Raw genomic sequence first — 19,761 nt, 5'->3', positions numbered from 1 at the left:
GTTCTTCAAATGTCTCTTGAAATTAAACCTTCCTTTTTAACCAACCTCAAAACAGTTACCAAGTTAGATTCTTATTATTTACACCAATCTCTTAGTTATGGTCTAGGACTCCAGGCCCTTATTTGTCTTGCACACTGATGCAGATTAATCTTCCTGAAAAGCCATTCCACCACATTCCTCTCAGCTCAACATTTTTCTGTTTGTTTTTTGTTTGTTTTACTGGCTCCTTAACTGTCTATTAAACCCAGTATAAATGCTTAAGCCTGACACTAGGGCCTGGGCCACCATACAGAGCCAGCTACTCTGGTTGTGCACTGCCAGATTCTGATAAGAACACTGCCTCCAGAAGTTATAAACTGAGGTGAGTCCGCTTAAGGCTCCAGCTCTGGTTCTTAATCTCTTCTTTTACTGCTACCTACGTGTAACCCTGTTCTATCCAAACTACTGTCTATACCAAGCTCTACTCATTTCTCACCTTGTACTACCACCTTTTCTCTTTTACCTATTAAATATGCCTCAAGTTTTCTGAAGAACTTTCCTGACCATTTTTCCTACAAGAGTCCTTTCCTAACTCATTTCCACACTGATCTTTCACTTACTTGGTACTCTTCCCCAGAACTTATGTAAGCCATTACGCCATGAATGGTTACTTCAGGGTACTGGCACACAATCCTAAGGTCATAAATTTCACCTCCACCTGTGTATATTTCACTCTGTTCCATATACAGTCTGTACTGCTAACTTGAGCCAACCTTCTCCCAAACTGCAAGTACTTCCAGAGTTATAGTAACCCATCTATTTCCTTATAAAAATATACTTAATATTCTGTTGATGTTAATTTCCTAATGAATGAGGTTCTAAGTACTCTGAAATATTCTTGGTTTCTCATTTACATGCTCCAATCTCATAGGTATGTGTTGAGTGTTTCTGTTTTAAGTTAGAATTGTAAAAGATCTTAGAAATTATGTAGCTAATCTACCTTACTTTCAAATGAACAAAGGTAAAAAGACATTAACTTCCTTTTTATCAAACTTGTATGTATACCGCTGCACACCAGGATCTAGGTTTTTTCATTCCTAGTGCAATTTGATTTATACACTATGAGAAATCTTTAAGAAGAAAATAAAGGAGAAAGTTAACTTTAATGACAAGTGCAAAAAAGAGAGGCTGTGGCTATAAATGAAAGCAACTTTATATGTACAGTATTATTTTATTAATACTAGTGACATAAATATTTTCACTAGAAGAAGAGTACCTTCAAATACAAAAATATGCTTTGTTTTTGTTAGCCAAGAACAAAGCTTAAACTGATCCTCAGCATTCTATTCTGAAAAAGGCAAGTGATCTGTAAACAAACTTATCACAGACTGACTTTTAAAAACAACTTTCTAGACTTGTGTATAGTTTGCTTAAATTCAACCAAATATTTCTGCTGTACATATACATTATACAGCAACCACCAAAATTCAAGATTATGATTAAGGCAATTAACATTCTGAGGTTCTATCAGAAAAACAAAGTCATGTGTATGTGTAGCACAAAGTAATAGTTAAGAACATGAACTCTTAGATCAGGCAAACAGTTCTGCTACTTGCTGGTTGGTTTTGCACAGGTTATACCTCTTGTACCTCTCTTTGTCTTAGCTTTTAAAAAATCTATTAGATGGCAATAATAACACTATTGACCTTCAGAGGGTAGTTAAAAGACCTGCATTGCTATTTGTAAAATATTCTGAATATTGCCTGGTACACAGAGTGCACCATATGGCTTCTTAAACTTAAGATAAAAATAAATGCAATGACGTGGGTCTTTCTCTCACTTTACAGATGATAAAACTAAATTTGTAAAATCATTTGCCAAGGTCACAAACATTATCAGTTGAGAACCATCTCTAAGAGCTCACTTTATACTACCAATAGTTTCTAATAATTCTCAATTATGAAAGTGCATTCTTATTTTTCACTTCACACAAAATATGACTCATTTTTAGAGTAGAAGTTACCCTACCTACTCAGGGCACAGATTCTAGAAAGCCCCTCAGACAGACATATCTTCAAGGATTCCTGGTATTAAAAGAATTTTCAATGTTTCAATGTTCTGTTTTGTGCATTCAAAACCACTTACAGTTAATTACAACCAAGCTTGGTCCCTTTATCATCAAAGAAAAATGAGCAGCTTCTGTGGGCAAGACAACAGGGGATAAGTTAAAAAGTAGGGCAGGAGTGGAGAGGGGAGAGTCTTGGCTTTTGTATATAATTCAGTTTAAAAACTCAAAGGAACATTGTGAATTTTAATTAATCTACAGATGAAGAAATTAGACTTCATAGAAGTGACAGTTCAGACACATAGAGCAATATAATGGTAAACTAACGCCTTAAACTAAGATCTCCTATGCATATAAAACATTAAAAATTTGAGGACTTATTTCCAAGTTTTATCTAGTATGCCTACCTAAACTCTACTCCCCAGTTAGTCCAAATCCAATTCTAGCTCAGGAAAGAATAATGAACAGAGAGTCAGCCTCATGTATTTGTTAGTATCAAGGTCATTCTTACTGCTCATTCTGTACTGGTTATCCAGCCTCTGAACATTGATTCTAGTCCTTATTGTAAAACATCTTGATGTCTAATTCCCAATCTGTTTCCCTTTGAATCCTCACTGAACTTCCCTGTTTACATGGTTACTCTGCTGCAATCCTAACAGAATTTTCTTTGTTTCTTTGCTCATGCACTGAGACATGAGGATTGTGTCCTCAATATCTATTATATCTATAAGGATTCCTATATGCAATGGCTACCCAAACTAAACCTGGTATTTGGAAAGCTGCAAAAGAAGAGTTATAAATGAGTTGGAAAACCAAAACCAGAAGATAAGCAGGGGTTAAAAGCCTTAACTAAGGAGTACACTGTTACAAACTGTGTATTTTCCAATGGAGAAGTTGAAAATCTGCCAATTTTTTTCTAGTGCCTGATTGCAGTGAAATTTCAACTCAGATGGGAAGTAGACGCAAAGGGAAATTCTCTCATAAGCTTCAGGTGTTCCTACTGCTCTAATGGCTGTTTGTCTCTAATTAGATCATAAAATCCAGGCATGCAGGAACCAGGTCTAACACAGCCATCATTCTATTACCAGTGTCTAGAACAGTGGGCTTCCCTGATAGCTCAGTTGGTAAAGAATCCATCTGCAATGCAGGAGACCCTGGTTTGATTCCTGGGTCAGGAAGATCCCCTGGAGAAGGGGTAGGCTACCCACTCCAGTATTCTTGGGCTTCCCTTGTGGCTCAGCTGGTAAAGAATCCACCTGCAATGTGCGAGACCTCGGTTCGATCCCTGGGTTCAGAAGATCCCTGGAGTAAGGGAAAAGCTACCCATTCCAGTATTCTGGCCTAGAGAATTCCATGGACTGTATAGTCCATGGGATCACAAAGGGTCAGACACGACTGAGCGAATTTCACTTTCAGGACAGTGCCTGGTATATAGAAGATGCTCAATGAATATATAAGCATAATGAAAAACGATTAAGCATATTTAACTAATAAGATCTCAGGTGTAGATCAAAGACTACACACTGAAGTATGCCCAAGTTTGATTAAAGTAGATTAAACTGAAGAATTCAGGTTTTATAGGACAAATGAGCTCAGATTATTAGCTCTGTAACAAACGGCAGACTGAAGGTGTCAAAACATCAGGCAATGCACAAGAAGCTCTTTTAACTTTTATTTGACTATGCTTTTTAAAAGACAGAATTTAACTTATTGACACAGACATTTCAGCAAAGAGTTGTTAAAACACACTCACATACCCAACCAAAATGATTATTTCAAGTATGTTCCTGGGACCCAATCATCAGTATCTCAAGAGAATTTATTTCCTAAATTCCAACTTGACAGCCATTTCTGCCATTTGATAGTGTATTCTCTAAAATGCTGACAGCAGGTAATTTTGAGGGTCTGATCTTACACATATCTCACACAGAACCTCACAGAAACCAAAGGAAAAAGCCTTGGTTAATTCTCTAATCACTAATTCTCAATTGTTAACAATCAGTAGAACTAACCAATGGAAACGCACTAAAGAAAAGCAGACTTAGTGATTTGTTAAGTGACAATTTGGACTTTCAATTATTTTCAATGCTCTAAAATGTTTCTTAAATTTTTCTAAAGCTGTTCATGTTTGTAGACATTCTATCAGGCTCACAACTGGTGTTGTGCAATTTTCATATATACGTGTGTGTATAACATACACACAAAATTTTAATTATTGTGAACAAAATCAATATAAGATATTCATTCCATCATTCTTAAGATATTTTAAGGTTAATAGTATTTTCTAAAGCACTATGAACTTCTTGATACAAGGATCTAAAAGTTAAAAGTCAAATAGTTCTAGTTCTAAAACTAAAGAACATAAGAGAATTCTGGAAGTATACAAGGTGCTCCTTTGATGTGAGGTATGACAAGACTATTTACTCAGAACTCAGCCCATGCTAAGTTCCTCTGTTCCCTAAGTTATTTACAGTCAAATAATAAGTACTATCTCTTTTCCCACCTTTGCAAATATCACATTATATAAAATAGCAACTACCTACAAATCTGAATTTGTTTACCATAACTATTAAATGAACTACAGTAATAAAAAAATACAATGCTGTGTAGTTTCCAAAACACTATCATAGGCTACAGTAAAACTTAAAAAAAGCATATGTCATTTAAACTGCTCAGATGATTATATTATAGATTAAAAGTTTGCATAACAAAGAAATAAAGCATTTATGATTAGTATTTACACATCTTTCATCAAAATAATTTCTAACTAAAAGTGCTCTAAAGGTATAACACAAAAGAAACTACTCTTTATACTAGTAAAGCAATTGCTGAGTTCATTAAAAAAAAAAAAGAAATCTCAATCTAATTATGCAACTACTTATTATTGAATTTTTACCCAGTTGTTAACAAATAGATATTTTCTAGGCACAGAAGAGTAAAAAGAGTTCATCAGAAGCCAAGGAAGGTAAAGCTTGTACTTCACACAATTCTGCAAGGCGACTCTCTTCCCAGAGGACTATAATTGTCTGTTGCAACAAACATCATTTCTTTTACAATCTGAATTCTCAACTACACAAAACCTCTATATATGAGTGCCATCCACATTCCCCTTCTGGCTCCTTACAAATTCAGCCACAGTAATTCCTGTGGAGATAAGGGAATTCTTATAGAAAATAATCAGAAAAGAACAGAAGGATAAGTAACTAAGAATTGTGATCAAAATAAAGAGGAAAAAAAGGGGAGGAAAAGGGACAGGAATAGAGAATAGACAAAGAGGAAAGAACAAATAGGAAAATAAGAAGGGGGAAATATAAAAGGAAAAATAAACTGAATAAGAGTAGAACTATTTATTATTTGACAGTAAGAGTAGGGATGATTTGTTTGACAATCATATTGCTTATAATGATTTTCCTGTTGGCTTTAGACAAATGATCTCAAAAGATAATTTTTCTAAGGGACACATAAGATGCCAAAATTATAATTCATCTTAAACCTAAAATATTAAAATTTTATATTCTTCTATAGAACTATGATGGTTCTAAAACATGGCCTAACTGGGAGGTAAATACTGACGTTATATCAAACAGAGGTAAATTCAAATACTGAGTAACTGCAGGCAAGTTAAAATAATAATTCTCTCAGAAATTTCTGAGAAAGAAAAAGATTCTTTGGCATACCTTGCTATGGTGAAGTGAAAGTGAAAGTCGCTCAGTCGTGTCCAACTCTTTGCAACCCCATGGATTATATATGGAATTCTCCAAGCCAGAATACCAGAGTGGGTAGCTTTTCCCTTCTCCAGGGGATCTTCCCAACCCAGGGATGGAACCCAGGTCTCCTGCCTTGTTGGCAGATTCTTTACCAGCTGAGCCACAAGGGAAGCCCCTTGTTAGGGTAGGAATTATCGAATTAAATTTCAGTAATTATTTAACCTTCAAAAGCAAACCTCATTGAAATGAGGTTATATACAACATAACTGATGGCCAAAGTAAAAAAATTCATGTAAAGATCTGAAAACAAATTAACCTTTAATAACTCTCACAACTGCAAAAGTAAAACATGCACTGCAGAATCTGATTTTACTGTTTTCACAAAGAAGACAGCAGGATGTAATTAGGACAGTCCTGGGCAAGTTGAGACATGTCACTCAATTTCTTTATGTAAATACTGATAATGGTAAGTGTTAGGGGAGAAAGGTACTTTTCCCCTTTACTTGGGTTGGGTCTCTGTACATAGGAGGAGAGCAAGACTTCACCTTATCTTCCCACCAAGGAACATACTGGAGAGAAATGACTGATTTCTATATTCACCCATTTTATGAATTCTTCCACAAGGCTGGTAGGATGGGTAACATGACTGGTTTGGTTTTGGTAGTCATTAGGCTATTTCCAGTCGAAATGGAGTAACAGGGACTTGATTTACCTACACGCCTAAACCACGACAAAATACAAACAACTGTTTCCAGACATTGGACAACAGACAGTGCAAGACAGTGATCTCTGAGAGAAAAATAAACAGGTGAGTCCTACAACTGCTCAGCTTTAATGCCTGGAGAAAGTTTCCAGGCTGAAGAAAGGAGAGAGTTTCCAAGAGAGAGGAGAAGCAGACACAACCCAGCAGTCTCCCTGAGTAAAGGACAAAAGAACTAAGGGAAAGGGAGGTTAAGTGGATAGAGTCACAGGGCAGAGTATCAGATAAAGGAGAGTAGGGTGCAGAAGGCGAGCTCAAGAGAGAGGAGTAAAGAAAAAATATAATAAAACTATAAAATTCAGCAAATATATATATTCAGCAAGAGTGAACCCTAAAATAACGTATAGACTTTTGATGATGATGTATCAATGTAGATTCACTGACTAACAAATGAACCACCATGTCATGGGGTATCCATAGTTGAAGAAGTTGTGCATGTGTGGGTAACAGTGTAGATATGGCACTTTGTGCTCATAGTTTTGCTGAGAATCTAAAAGTCCTTTCTAAAGAAAGTTTTTAATTAAAAAAACATTTCCCTTTTATACAATTCCAGGAAAATATTCTCTTTTTGCTTTCTGCAGATTTAAAAAATAAAAATCAATAATGAAAATAATCTATTCACTTATCCCAAAATTATACTTAAGAAGTTTCCTTTAGGAAACATAAATTATAGAAAAAAAATAATTGAAAGCAACGTCACAAGCAAGAAAGAAAATGATCGAAGCTCAGGTGAGTTTTTACCTCCCAGGACCAAAAAAAAAGGACATTCTGTACAAACTTAATATAATTTATGTTTTATATAGAAGGACTGATGCTGAAGCTGAAGCTCCAATACTCTGGCCATCTGATGCGAAGAGCTGACACATTAGAAAAGACCCTGATGCTGGGAAAGACTGAAGGCAGGAGGAGAAGGGGACGACAGAGGACAAGATGATTGAGTGGCATCACCGACTCACGGGACATGTGTTTGAGGAAGCTCCGGGAGATGGTGAAGGACAGGGAAGCCTGGTGTGCTACAGTCCATGGGGTCGCAAAGAGTCGGACACTACTGAGTGACTAAACAACAACATGTTTTATATTAAGCACTTTACTGTCTGATGGGTATGGATATACTTAAAAGTGTTCAGGGCCTGAAAAGTAAGTGTGAGTTACTGAAAGAAGAGAGAAATATTACTCCTGCAACAATTATTTGCTATTTAACTTGTATTACAGGTAAAAAAAAACTGTTGTGTGACTGAGGGAAGCACAGCTCTTATAAAAACTGACATACTCAAAGTCTACTGACAACAATCTTGTTTCTCATACCTGTAATCTCTGGTGCTGCATTTCTTGGACAAAATTCCCCTGGACTAGACTAGTGAATATCTATATTCAATTCTGTATTTTGGGAATATGCCAGAATAAGAGTCCATAATGAGCAGTACAGCACAGTATATTGTATAATGCTGGTTTTCAGCATTCTATATATACAGCAGTCTTGGAAATATCAATCTAGTGCCAGTCAGATTTGTTTATAAAAGAACCTGTCTACAGGAAATAACTGAAAGAACAGTTAATTTCTTTCACTTATAAACTGAAGGCTGCCGGTCACCTTTCTCTGGTCTGTAACTGTGGAGCCATGATGCAGTTATAACACTAATATTTACAATGTCATAACAACAGCTGACATTTCCTAAGCTCTTACTATGTGCCAGATACCATGATGATTATTTTATCTTATTTAATCTTCGCAATACCGAGAATATATCACACTGTTTTACCTCCCAAAATAGGCAGAGTATATATGGAATAGTCATTCATATATAACCACTGTTGTTAATTCATCAAATCCAAGATGTCATTAATTTTAAGACATACAACTATTTCATCATTCATGAACAGAAAAATCCACCAATTTAACTACAGTGGGCCATCAAAGTGAAAGAAACAAATTTATTTCGGACTTCAAAGATGTCAAATATAGAAAATGTGTTAAGATCAACCAAATATGGTAACCCTAAAATTATAAGTTTAATCAGAATGTGATTCAAATGCAATATTTCTTAATAGACTTGAAAACAAAGTGAGCTAACTAAGTGAATGCTTTTCAGCCTCTTTTGAAAAGAAATCCAATCTTAGAAAATGAAATCATTTATCCAACAAACTTCTTAATGGAATAGGGAAAAAAGAGAACTATAGCTGCAGGTGTTCATATGAACTGCATTCATACTTTATGCTTACACATTTTTAGTCAAAATATGTAAACTACTCAAAGTAAAAATGCCTTCATCAAAGTGTGCATTTAACAGGGATTGGTTAAAGTAAATCTATATTGTAATAAAAGGGTGAAATAAGACTGAATATTTATAGTGTTGTGGTTAAGATAATGATTAACAGACAATCTGAATCCCCATTCTGCTGCTAATAATGCAGCCCAAGGGAACCTAATTTGTCTCTCTAAACTTAACCTTTCTGAAAAATGGAGCTAATACCAATTTCATAACATCACTGATTTTATGAGGTAATGATATGTGTTGAACAACACAGTGCCTGGCATACAGTAAGCAGTATTATATAATACACAGCCTTACTGCTCCTTAATAAGCCAAAATATCTTGATAGAAATTTTCAATAGTTTTAGAATCTTGTGGTTTTGAATCCCAGGCACACATTGAACAAACTGGAAAACTTTAAAAACAAAGTATAAGACAAAACAAACAAACAAAATAAAAACAGAAACAAAACTTGAACACATCCAAGACTAGATATTATATTCGCATAAAAGCTCCCTATGTAATTCTAATGTGCAACAGGGACTGAAAATCACTGCTCTAGTTGAAAACTTGAGGCTAAGTAAAGGGAGAAAATGAGGATATTAGGCAAGGTAGGATATAGGGAAAGCAGAGGTGACATTAGAAAAGCAAGGGACCTGCTTTACACTGGAATTATGTTTTTCAGTTGTAGCTGTGAATTTGCATGTATCAATGTATAACATGTAACTGGGTAGAACTGGTTCTCAGACTGGAGTCTGTGGACATTCTGAGGATCTGACAACTCTCTCTCCAAATTTAACACATGATTTATTTTCAATGAAAATCTCAAAAAAAAAAAAAAAAGCATAAACCTAGTCTGGAACATTGTGGACAATGATAATCAAGGACTGCTTTCTTATTTCAATGTTATATTCATATGTACAATTATGACTTACATTGACAGTTTTGCTGGTGTTTAAACAGCATGACTTGAATAGCTCTTGGCTGGTAAGAAGAGAGGTGGACTTAATATAGTCCACAAAACAGTGACCTGGGGTACCAACAAAAGTTGACAGTGAGTCAAATGGGACAAGCAAATATCAAGCCATAGTATCGTAGGCATGTTCAACTCAAAAGGACTTGGCCCATAACACCAAGCATGATAGTCACATTTTGACCAATAGCTTTTTAATACATCACAATGACAAAGTTTAGTGGTTCTGTAATTTTATCCACATTTATTATTTTTTTAAAAATATTTTAATTTTATTGGAGTATAGTTGATTTACAATGTTGTGTTAGTTTTAAGTGTACAGCAAAGTGATTCAGTTATACATATACATATACTCATTCTTTAGATTCTTTTCTCTTTAGGTTATCACAGAATATTGGGTAGAGTTCCCTGTGCTATACAGTAGGCTCTTGTTGGTTATCTATCTTATATACAGCAGTGTGCATGTGTTCATCCCCAGCTCCTGATTTATCCCTTTCCCCTATGCTTCCCCTCTAGTAACCATAAGTTGTTTTTGCTATCTGTTAAGTCTGCTTCTGTTTTGTAAGTACATTCATTTGTATCTTTTTAAAACTGGATTCCATATATGAGTGATATCATATATTTGTCTTTCTCCTGTTTGACTTCCTTCACTTGGTATGATAATCTCTATGTTGCTGAAAATGGCATCACTTCATTTTTTATGACTAAGTGGTATTCCATTGTGTATGTACCACATCTTCTTTCTTTATCCATTCCTCTGTTGATGGACATTTAGGTTGCTTCCATGTCTTGGCTATCATAAAAAGTGCTGCAATTAACATCAGGGTACATGTATCTTTTCAGATTATGGTTTTCTCCAGATATATGCCCAGGAGTGGGATTGCTAGATCATACAGTAGCTCTGTCTTAATTTTTTAAGGAACCTCCATACTGTTCTCCATAGTGGTTATACTAATTTACTTTCTCACCTGCAGTGTAGGAGAGTTCCCTTTTCTCCATATTCTCTCCAGCATTTATTTTTGTAGACTTTTTGATGATGGCCTGAATTTAGCTTTTTCAAAATTATTTTGGTTTTACAGTTGCATGAAGTCTAAGAAATATGAAAATAAATATGGAGTTCATTTTTCTACATTGAAATTAAAAAATTATGTCAGCTGGTCCAAAAAAACTTCTTTAACTAGTTGTGGGGAGTCCTGGAGGAAAAACTAAATAAATGGATTAAAATCTCAGCTCCATTATATAAGGAAGAGGCTTTCAACTTTTTATGAACTCTTGAATATCTCTTTTTCTCTCTCAGATATTATCTTGAAGTTGGCAAAAAGTCTTATTTGGCACACCTATCAGAATGGCTACTGTCAAAAAGACAACAAATAAAACAAGTGTTGGCAAGGATGCGGAGAAAAGGGGACCCTCATGCACTGCTGGTAGGAAAGTAAATTGGTACAGCCACTATGGAAAACAGTATGGAAATTCCTCAAAAGATTAAAAATATCATCCACCAATTCAACTCCTGGGTATTTATTGAAAGAAAACAAAAACACCAATTGGAAAAAATACATGCATCCCTATGTTCACTGCACCATTATTACAATAGCCAAAACATGGAAGCGATCCAAATGCCCAGCAAAACATGAATGGATAAACAAGATATGACTTATTTATACAATGCAATATTACTCACCCACAAAAAAGAATGAAATTCTGTCACTGCAACAACATGGATGGACCTAGAAGGGTATCACGTTAAGTGAAATAAATGAGACAGAGAAAGACAAATACTGTATAATTTCACTCACATATGGAATCTAAAAAACAAATGAACGAATAAACAAACACAACAAAACAGAATCATAGATAAGGAGAACAAACAGGTGGTTGCCTAAGTGGAAGCGGATGGGGGAAGAAAAGAAAGAGGTCATGGGTATAAAATGAACAGTGTAAGCAAGACAGCTGGTAACTATGCAATATCTTTGAAAGGGTGACATATCATAACTAGACTTATTATGGTGATTATTTTGAAAGGTATAGAAATACCAAATCACTGTGCAACAGGAACTAACATAATGTTGGATGTCAACTGTACTTCAAAAACAGAAAAACTAACTTACTCACAGAAAAAGAGATCATTGTGGTTATCAGAGGCAAGGGGTGGGTGAAGGGGAAAATGGATGAAAGCAGTCAAAAGGTACAAACTTCCAGTTAGAAGACAAATAAATACTGAGGATATAAGGTACAACATGATAAAACCAAGCCAAACTCAATTACTAAAGTAATTTTCCTCATCTGCATCTAAAAGTCCACCTCAATGTAAAATTTATACAGATTTTAATATCGTGGGCCTTCTATTTTTAGAATTCATCATCTTATTAATAATTGCATGAAAGTCAATATATCACATTTTATTTACATTATAATTTTTCTGAGTCAGGAGTACTTTCTTATAGTTTACCTCAATTATTTTCACAAATTCTCTCAGGTGAAAGACTAAAGAAATATCAAAAAAAAAAAAATCTAGAAAAGGTTATATAATCTTCCAAAAATACATAGAAAATTTTTAGACTTGATATATCTTAGTCCCATTTCAATATTTAGGTCCCTAGCCAATATGCTACTGATCAAATATAGGCCTTACTACCAATTTTCTTGTTTTTTTGTTTCAGCAACTCTTTTTCACTTGTTTTTAACAACTGAAATAGAGTTGGCCCAGATGAGGTCTCTGAGTCATCTTACAGATTTAGAAATTGGTTAAATGCATTGTTTTAAGCCATGAAGTTGCAGAAATTTCTTACAGCAGAAACAGGACTCTAAAACAAGTATTATCTTAGGAGTTTGCAGAAAATGTATATTCCTAGGTCCTACTCCCAGAGATTCTGACTCAGGAGTCTGCATGTTTAATAAGAAAGCTTTATGCCTCTGATGCAGGTGACACACTTTGAGAAACAGCACTTTAGATCATACATGAAAATACAGACCTCACAGGTAAAAAGAATCACATCTAAGTTTTTTTTTTTTTTCCACATGTAAGTTTTAATGGGGAAAATATTCAATATGTATTTATTTAGTGAAATGAGACATTTCTTAGCTTGAAAAGAGAAAAATATATATAAAGGAAAATACTGGCAGATTAAAATGTATAAAATCAAAGTATTTCTTAAAGAAAAAGTAGAAGGGAACATATTTCTATACTATATGGTTGACAAAGTGTTCCTACATATATTAAATTATTCCATATGCTATTTTAATTAAACTTGCTATTTTCAAATTTGAAAAGAAGAATTCACATAAGTAAACACAGACCAGAATGTTTAATCTCTCTAGAGAGGATATTTAATCAAAGAAATACCAATTAAAATCACAGTGAAAAGCCATGTTTTATCTACTATAATAGTAAAGTTAAAAGTATTTTCAAAAATTACTATGGAAAAAGGTTTGAGTGATGTTATGTCAACATGATGGAATATCCTATGGCCATTAAAATAATTATATTGTTTATAAAAAGGCATAAAAAATTCATTAAGTTAAACAGCAATACACACAATTTTATATTTACTTTTTTCAATAATGTATAAACTTAATTAAAGATTATCTGAAACAATAAAATATAAAAAATTAAAATAATCTCTCCAAAGTTTGCTAAAATAAGCTTTCTAAAACTCCTGGAGATTTTTAAACACTGCATTTCACTTCTAAAATTAAAACAAAATTACAAAGAAAAAACATGATTTCATAAAAGAAAAGACACTTAATAACAAAAAACTGACAGTCATGATCACAGAAAAGGAGTCTCTCTTGAGAATGGCTGCCATCTTTGTCATGGACAAATGAAAAAAAACTTACATTACACTAGCACAGGTCTGAGGACCAAACTTCAGGAACCACCACCACTATCCTGAAAATGATTTGACTTCAGGCCCTGTGTGAGTAATAACCAAGAACCCAACTATCATTCTCCAGAGGTCCCTCCCCTCTCCTTCTCCACTGCTCCCACTTCAGTCAGCCTGAGAAGCTTATCTATCATTTGAAGGAGCAATGATGGGGAAATAGAGACCACAACGTTCCACAAAAGTGGAAAACTGCCAATCCATTAAAAAAGGTGGTGGGGGTGGGGAGACTGCAATGGATCAGAAGTCAATGAGAATGATAGCTTGCCAAAAATAAAATGAGATAATGTAATAGCACCAAGAAAGAATACCCACCGATTCCTTCAGTGATTCAACAAGTTGAAGCAAGCAGACAATGTCAGCCTTGTAACCATTTGTTTGTTCAAGTGGATTCATTCACTGACCTCTGCACAAGTGTGGAGAGATCAATTATTTTGAATAGAAGTTATAGTTTAGTTGTAAATGGCTATTATAAAGATATCACCTTGCTATATTAGGTCGGTAAGATGAAAAACAACAGTTTTTCTATTTTTTTCTTTAGTTTCCTATCGCTGTAGTTCCCCCTCAAATGTGTAACTCTGCCAAGGCAGTATCCTTTGATAAAGATAATGATCAAGCAGTGGGATTTAATGCTAATATAATGCTTTTAATTAAAGTTTTATTGGATAACTGTGGTCATTACCATCAACTTGAATCACCCAAGTATAGGATACTTCTAGAACCAGATTAAACTGGTTTTAGTTCAGTGAACAGATTCACAACTATCGTCAATTGAGCATAACTATTATTTATTGTTAGATTATTCTAAAATCCTATGTTTAGAAGATAAACTTGCCAACTGGCTTTAAATCCATATTTAACTTAGATCTTTCACCTAAATTTTTTGATAGCTAAATAACAGATCTGACACCAACCTTTACACTTATAATAGATCTTGAAATTGATAGATCTCTCGATAAAACAGAAAACAAATGAAAACAAAATTTCAGTAACTTGCAAAAAGTATGAAAAATGCTATACTAGAAGCCAGAAGATCTGGATTCCAATTCCAGCTTTCTCATGAACTAGTTACAAGACTTCAGGAAAGGTCAATTAAACTCTGTGACCCTCAACAAACTTACTTGTAAAATGAAGGAATGAGAAACAAGATGCCCCTTCCAATTTAAATAATATTTAATTCTACATGTGTTGATTTTTGAAATTATAAAATACTACCATCCCATTTACTGTAAGTACCACTTTGGCCACAAGCACAGACTGATCCTGGTACGTATAGCCTACCACAAACTAAAAATAATCATGGGGGTTCTGGTCAAAGTACAAAACTTGTTTCCAACTACAGCTGTTTTTGCTTTTTGTGACTTGAAATCTTAGAATGATCTATGCCTCCTCCCTTTCTCCTGTCTCCAACAAGTCCTCATTGGTAAAGTCTGACTGCTTCTACTAACAACCTCCCATATCTCATCTCTCAGCATTCTCAGTTTGGTCAGAGCATTGGATTCATAAAGGGGACCAATGAGAGATGAGGTGAAGAGGGATGCTATCTCACTTTTTTAAACCTCTTTAGTCATTACTGTCCTGTGTGCATCCAATGTTCTGGCCCACCTGATCTGATTCTCTCACAGGGCCACCTTGAGATATCTTACCCCTTCTTTATTCCATTGAATAACTAGAATTCCTTGTTTCCAGCACTCCCCTCCTCACAAATCTCATAGCCCCATCTCAATCTTTTTAATCTTTCTCTCCAACTATGCCAGTATTCTTAAAGTCACACCATGGAAAAACTTTGTGGAAAGGTGATTCATCCTTTGTGTATTATTTAAGGAGAGCAGTCCAACTCTCTAACACTCACTGCTTTTCCATTCTTGATACCTCAGTAATTTTTCAATGATTCCCCCAAATCAGAGTTAGCGACTCAAAAATCACTTCAACCAACTTTTTAAAAACTGCATTTTAAAGGGTCAAATCTCACCATTCACATTCTTTGGAAGATTTAAATGTTTTTCTTCATAAAGAATTTTCTAGGGCTTCCCTGGTGGTTCAGTGGTTAAGAATCTGCCTTGCAATGCAGGGGACCGGTTTGATCCCTGATCCCTGATCCAGGAAGATCCCACATGCTGCAGGGCAACTAAGCCCATGTGCCACAACTACTGAGCCTGTGCTCTAAAGCCCGGGAGCTGCAACTACTGAGTCCATGCAGCTAGACCCCATGCTCCCCAACGAGAGAAGCTACCAGAATGAGAAGCCTGTGCACCACAACTAGAGAGTAGCCCCCACTCGCCACTACTAGCAAAAGCCCATGTGCAGCAAAGAAGACCCAGGGCACCCCAAAATTATAAATAATTTAAATATTAAAAATTTCTCTATTAAATTAATTCAAAATTAAATTTGTTACTCTTGTGTATGAGTTTTTAAAATTACATTTTCTAATGACCTACACATTTACGAAGTTAAAAATTTAACTTTACCACGTGATCAAAGTTCTAAAAATTAAGAGAATAGGGTAAAAAATAACGTGATGAGCTCTAGTTCAGCTTAATACACAATTCTTAATTAGGTCATATCCAAGCTCATCTGGTCCTATTATACCCTCCCATGATGCTTTATTGTTTTTAGGAGACAAGCCTGTTGTATCTTATGCTTTTCCTTCCTAAATTTTAGCTCGCACACACACACACACACACAAATAAATCACTATTTACCTCTCTTCTCTAACCCACTAAGGTCCATGAGAAGAAGGATCATCTCTCTTACAGTTGCCCAGCATAGTACTTGGCATGAACAAGCTCGCAAACACTACTAAAATAATGAATGGTTAATATTCCATCACATTTTGTTTTCTCCCTATTTCAGCTTACTTCCAGTTAAAGTGATAAAGGCTTGTTGTTTCCCTGTCCAGATAATTATCTTGAATTTGATATTTTGCACTGAAATAGTTTTTTGTGAGTTTTTTAAATGCCCTTATCTATATGATTTTCTTAAATGGGACAAGGAAATATCTGTTTAAAATTTTTTTTTAATTGCATTAGGTAGACACCAAATCTCTAGGCCAGGGCAAAAACATTTAATTTAAAAAAATAAAAAGGAGAGAGAGCACTTTCTGAGTTCTAATTTCCATATCTGTTATTGGAATTTCTAGGTCTCAACAGTCTTTTAAGGAATAACAGAATTCTTCATACCAACCTATTGACTGCTTATGTGATGAGTTGAGGGCAACTTAAGCTCTAGAAAGAAAACTAAATTTTAAGCAATTTAAATATTGGCTCAAAGGTAAGAGTGGAAAATGAAGTCTCTATGTGTCAAAAAATTCAAGTGAAACCCAGCTCGTCTCCTGAAAGCAACGGCAGAATCAGCTGCTGTTCTGCCTTCAAGCAGAGGACAGTCCTGTGGAGTACATTCAGGTAAAGCTAATTCAGGGTGATGCTTGATAAATAACAGGAGTATATTTCAGTGCTATGGGAATGGTTAGGTGGGAACTCAATCTTAGATATCAGAGAAAGCTCCCAGAAGTCTTAATATTTAAAACGAAACAATTAGAACCTGTCAGCGTCATTGACAAAATTTACTAGTGTCCATTTGTTTTGCCTCCTTAAGTTCAGGTTACCAGGATTGTGCTTTTTGCCATACACCACAGATACATGGACACAAACAGAGCTATATAGATTTTATTCATTTCTTTCTTAGTTGCACTGATCTTATTTTCTAATTTCTCTGTTCTCTGTGTAAATCATTAAGCCTAATTCGCTACTGTTTCGGGGCCTGAAAATACTAAAGTAGAAAATATTGTCCTTTCGACTGTCTTTTGTGGGAATATTTCTGATCATACGGGTGTTATCGCTCCACACCACATGCAGAAAGAAGCAGGGGAGGAAAAGCTGAGAAAACACTGCCACAAAAGGAAACAAAGTCCTTTCTCCCAAAACCACAAGTTCTAGATTTAGCTCTACACTCAAAAGATGACCCTGTGCTAAAAAAGCAACCATCTACTATTCTAGTGCTGTTTTGTTTTGTTCCAGCTTTACTAAACTCAGATAACTGGCACATAGCTTTCCAAAATTATCCTCAAGCTTAACCTAATTTAGTCTTTCTTACATTTTTACCTCATGGGAATATGGTTATAACATAGGCTGGTCCCCAAAAATACACTATGTCCTTTCAATCTCCTTCCCTCTACCACATGCATGACTCCTTCTTCTAAGCACCCTCAACATTTGTATTTTCCACTGATTGTTGGTATGTGTGAATCCTAAAACTCCAGCAGAAATAAAAAGTGGATGTAGAATTGTTTTTAATTAAGAGTTGAAAACTTGAGCACATACACTAAGATCAGTTCTGCTCAGTTCTCTAGAACAAAGATGGAACTAGGTACCATCCACTGCAGTGGGTCTGTCATCTCTCGCACAGAGCAATTTCTGGAAGAGCATTCTGGTGAAAGTCTAAGGCCAAAGGAGGTGTCTTTGAGATTTCCTGTAATCTCAACCTACAACTCAGAGATGATATGTAGGTCCTCAGATCTAGATATTACACATTCTCGGCCTGGTCCTTTTGACTAGATTCTCTATCAGAAGCTCATCCAGAATAGAGAAGTCAGCACAGGAATGTGGGGTCCTCCCCAGAACAAATCCATCTGCAAGAGTACGAATGTATGGCGTATATGTTAGAACATTTCCCCTCTCCTCAAAAAGTGACAAAACAGCACTGCACACTCACTACTTAATACTTTGCTTCCATTCATATCCTGAAGTTCTTATCCAATCTGTTTTAAACCTCAATTCTCTAAAATTAATGCTTTTATTCTCTGACTAAAACCAAATTATGTCTAATAAGATTTCTTAAGAGAATTTATGAACCTTTGGCTATTTTCCACAGAATTATCTATGTATATACATAGATGCATTTTTTCTAGCAAGAGGGTTGATATTTTTCATCAGATTTTCAAAAGGGTCAGTACCCAAAATATAAAACAAGGACATAGAGCAATCTTTTTATTCTTTTTCTATGTGGATATTTTCAGAAAAAATGATTTAAGGTAAACAAACACACCAATGCAATGCAGTCAGGTAAAACCAGGAAATGTATTTCTAAAAAGGTTCTCCTACCCTTTTTGTTAGATGTAAAATAATTTCTGGATCCAATGCAGAAGCCACTTAGGTAGTACCATTGAATGCACTGACAGTGAAAAAAATGGAGTAAACCAGTAAAAGATTGTCTTTTCTTTACATTTGCTGGTTCTCTAATTTTCAATAAGCTAAACTTTATCTTCAGCTGAATTGAAAGACTAAATATGTTTATGTAAGAATCACAAAATCTTAGCACTTGATTAAAATATGAAAACCAGGACGGGAACCAGATTGAACCTCTCTCCCAAAATAACATAAAATTATCACTACCCAAAGCAATGAAAATAATGTGATCAGTTGAAAAAGAACCTGAAATTTTGTGTACTTATTAAAATGACAAAAGACCATTTTCTGAACATTTTGGCTTGGAATTTTGAGTTTTTACATTTTAGCCCCTATATCACCAGATTTTTATTCTGTAAGTTCTTATATTTCAAAACAGTTACATTCATCATGTATGTGATAAAATTTAACTTCTGGTTTCCAGACAGCTGACTTGTCCCTTGTCATTAATGAGTGGTAAGTACAAGGTCATCCTTATCACAACCTAGTTGAGGAATTTAAAAGAAAAGTCAGAAACAAGTTACTTCCCAGTAAACAAATCCCTGGTGAATTTACCAGCTCTAGTCAGTCAGCCCAGCACTGGTGGGAACTTTTATGCATACATACACACACACACCCCTCAAAAATAACACTGTATCAAATAAATTTTTTTCTGCCTCCTTGACTTCATTTATTTTCCCATTTACTCATTGTTTCCTTGCCATTATTGACCATTATCTTTCTTCAGAGGTTTAGTCACATACTTCCCTATCAGCCTTGCCCTATCTTCTTCTTTTTTGTTTGTTTTTCTGGCCATGCCAAGCAAGGCATGTGGGATCTTAGTTCCGCAATCAGGGATTGAACTCACTCGGCCTTAAGTGGGGCACTGGAAGCTCGGAGTCTTAACCACTGGACTACCAGGAAGTCCAGCTCTGCCCTTTCTTCTGCCCAAATCCCCAAGTTTTGAAGACTTTCTGGGTCA

At 35.1% G+C, this 19,761-nt stretch overlaps 1 protein-coding gene across 15 annotated transcripts in view; it reads right to left on the bottom strand.

Annotated features, from left to right (window-relative positions):
- FAM214A (family with sequence similarity 214 member A) overlaps window positions 1-19,761 on the bottom strand; it is an 85,431-nt gene that overhangs the window by 35,457 nt on the left and 30,213 nt on the right. For 8 of the 15 annotated variants that reach the window (XR_003513118.1, XM_027553971.1, XM_027553972.1 and 5 more), the window contains one exon: window positions 2,125-2,178. The exons of 6 other annotated variants lie outside the window; for them this stretch is intronic. Coding sequence is in view for 8 of the 9 variants with exons in the window: in XM_027553971.1 (XP_027409772.1) it covers window positions 2,125-2,178 (54 nt within the window). In the remaining variant the exon portion in view is untranslated. Of the gene's footprint in view, window positions 1-2,124; window positions 2,179-9,698; window positions 9,794-19,761 lie in introns of all 15 variants that reach the window. One more of the 15 variants, XM_027553975.1, reaches the window with a different exon arrangement.

The sequence above is a fragment of the Bos indicus x Bos taurus genome, chromosome 10, assembly GCF_003369695.1.
Source record: "Bos indicus x Bos taurus breed Angus x Brahman F1 hybrid chromosome 10, Bos_hybrid_MaternalHap_v2.0, whole genome shotgun sequence".
NCBI lineage: Eukaryota > Metazoa > Chordata > Mammalia > Artiodactyla > Bovidae > Bos > Bos indicus x Bos taurus.
This window is presented reverse-complemented; position numbering and strand designations above follow the sequence as displayed.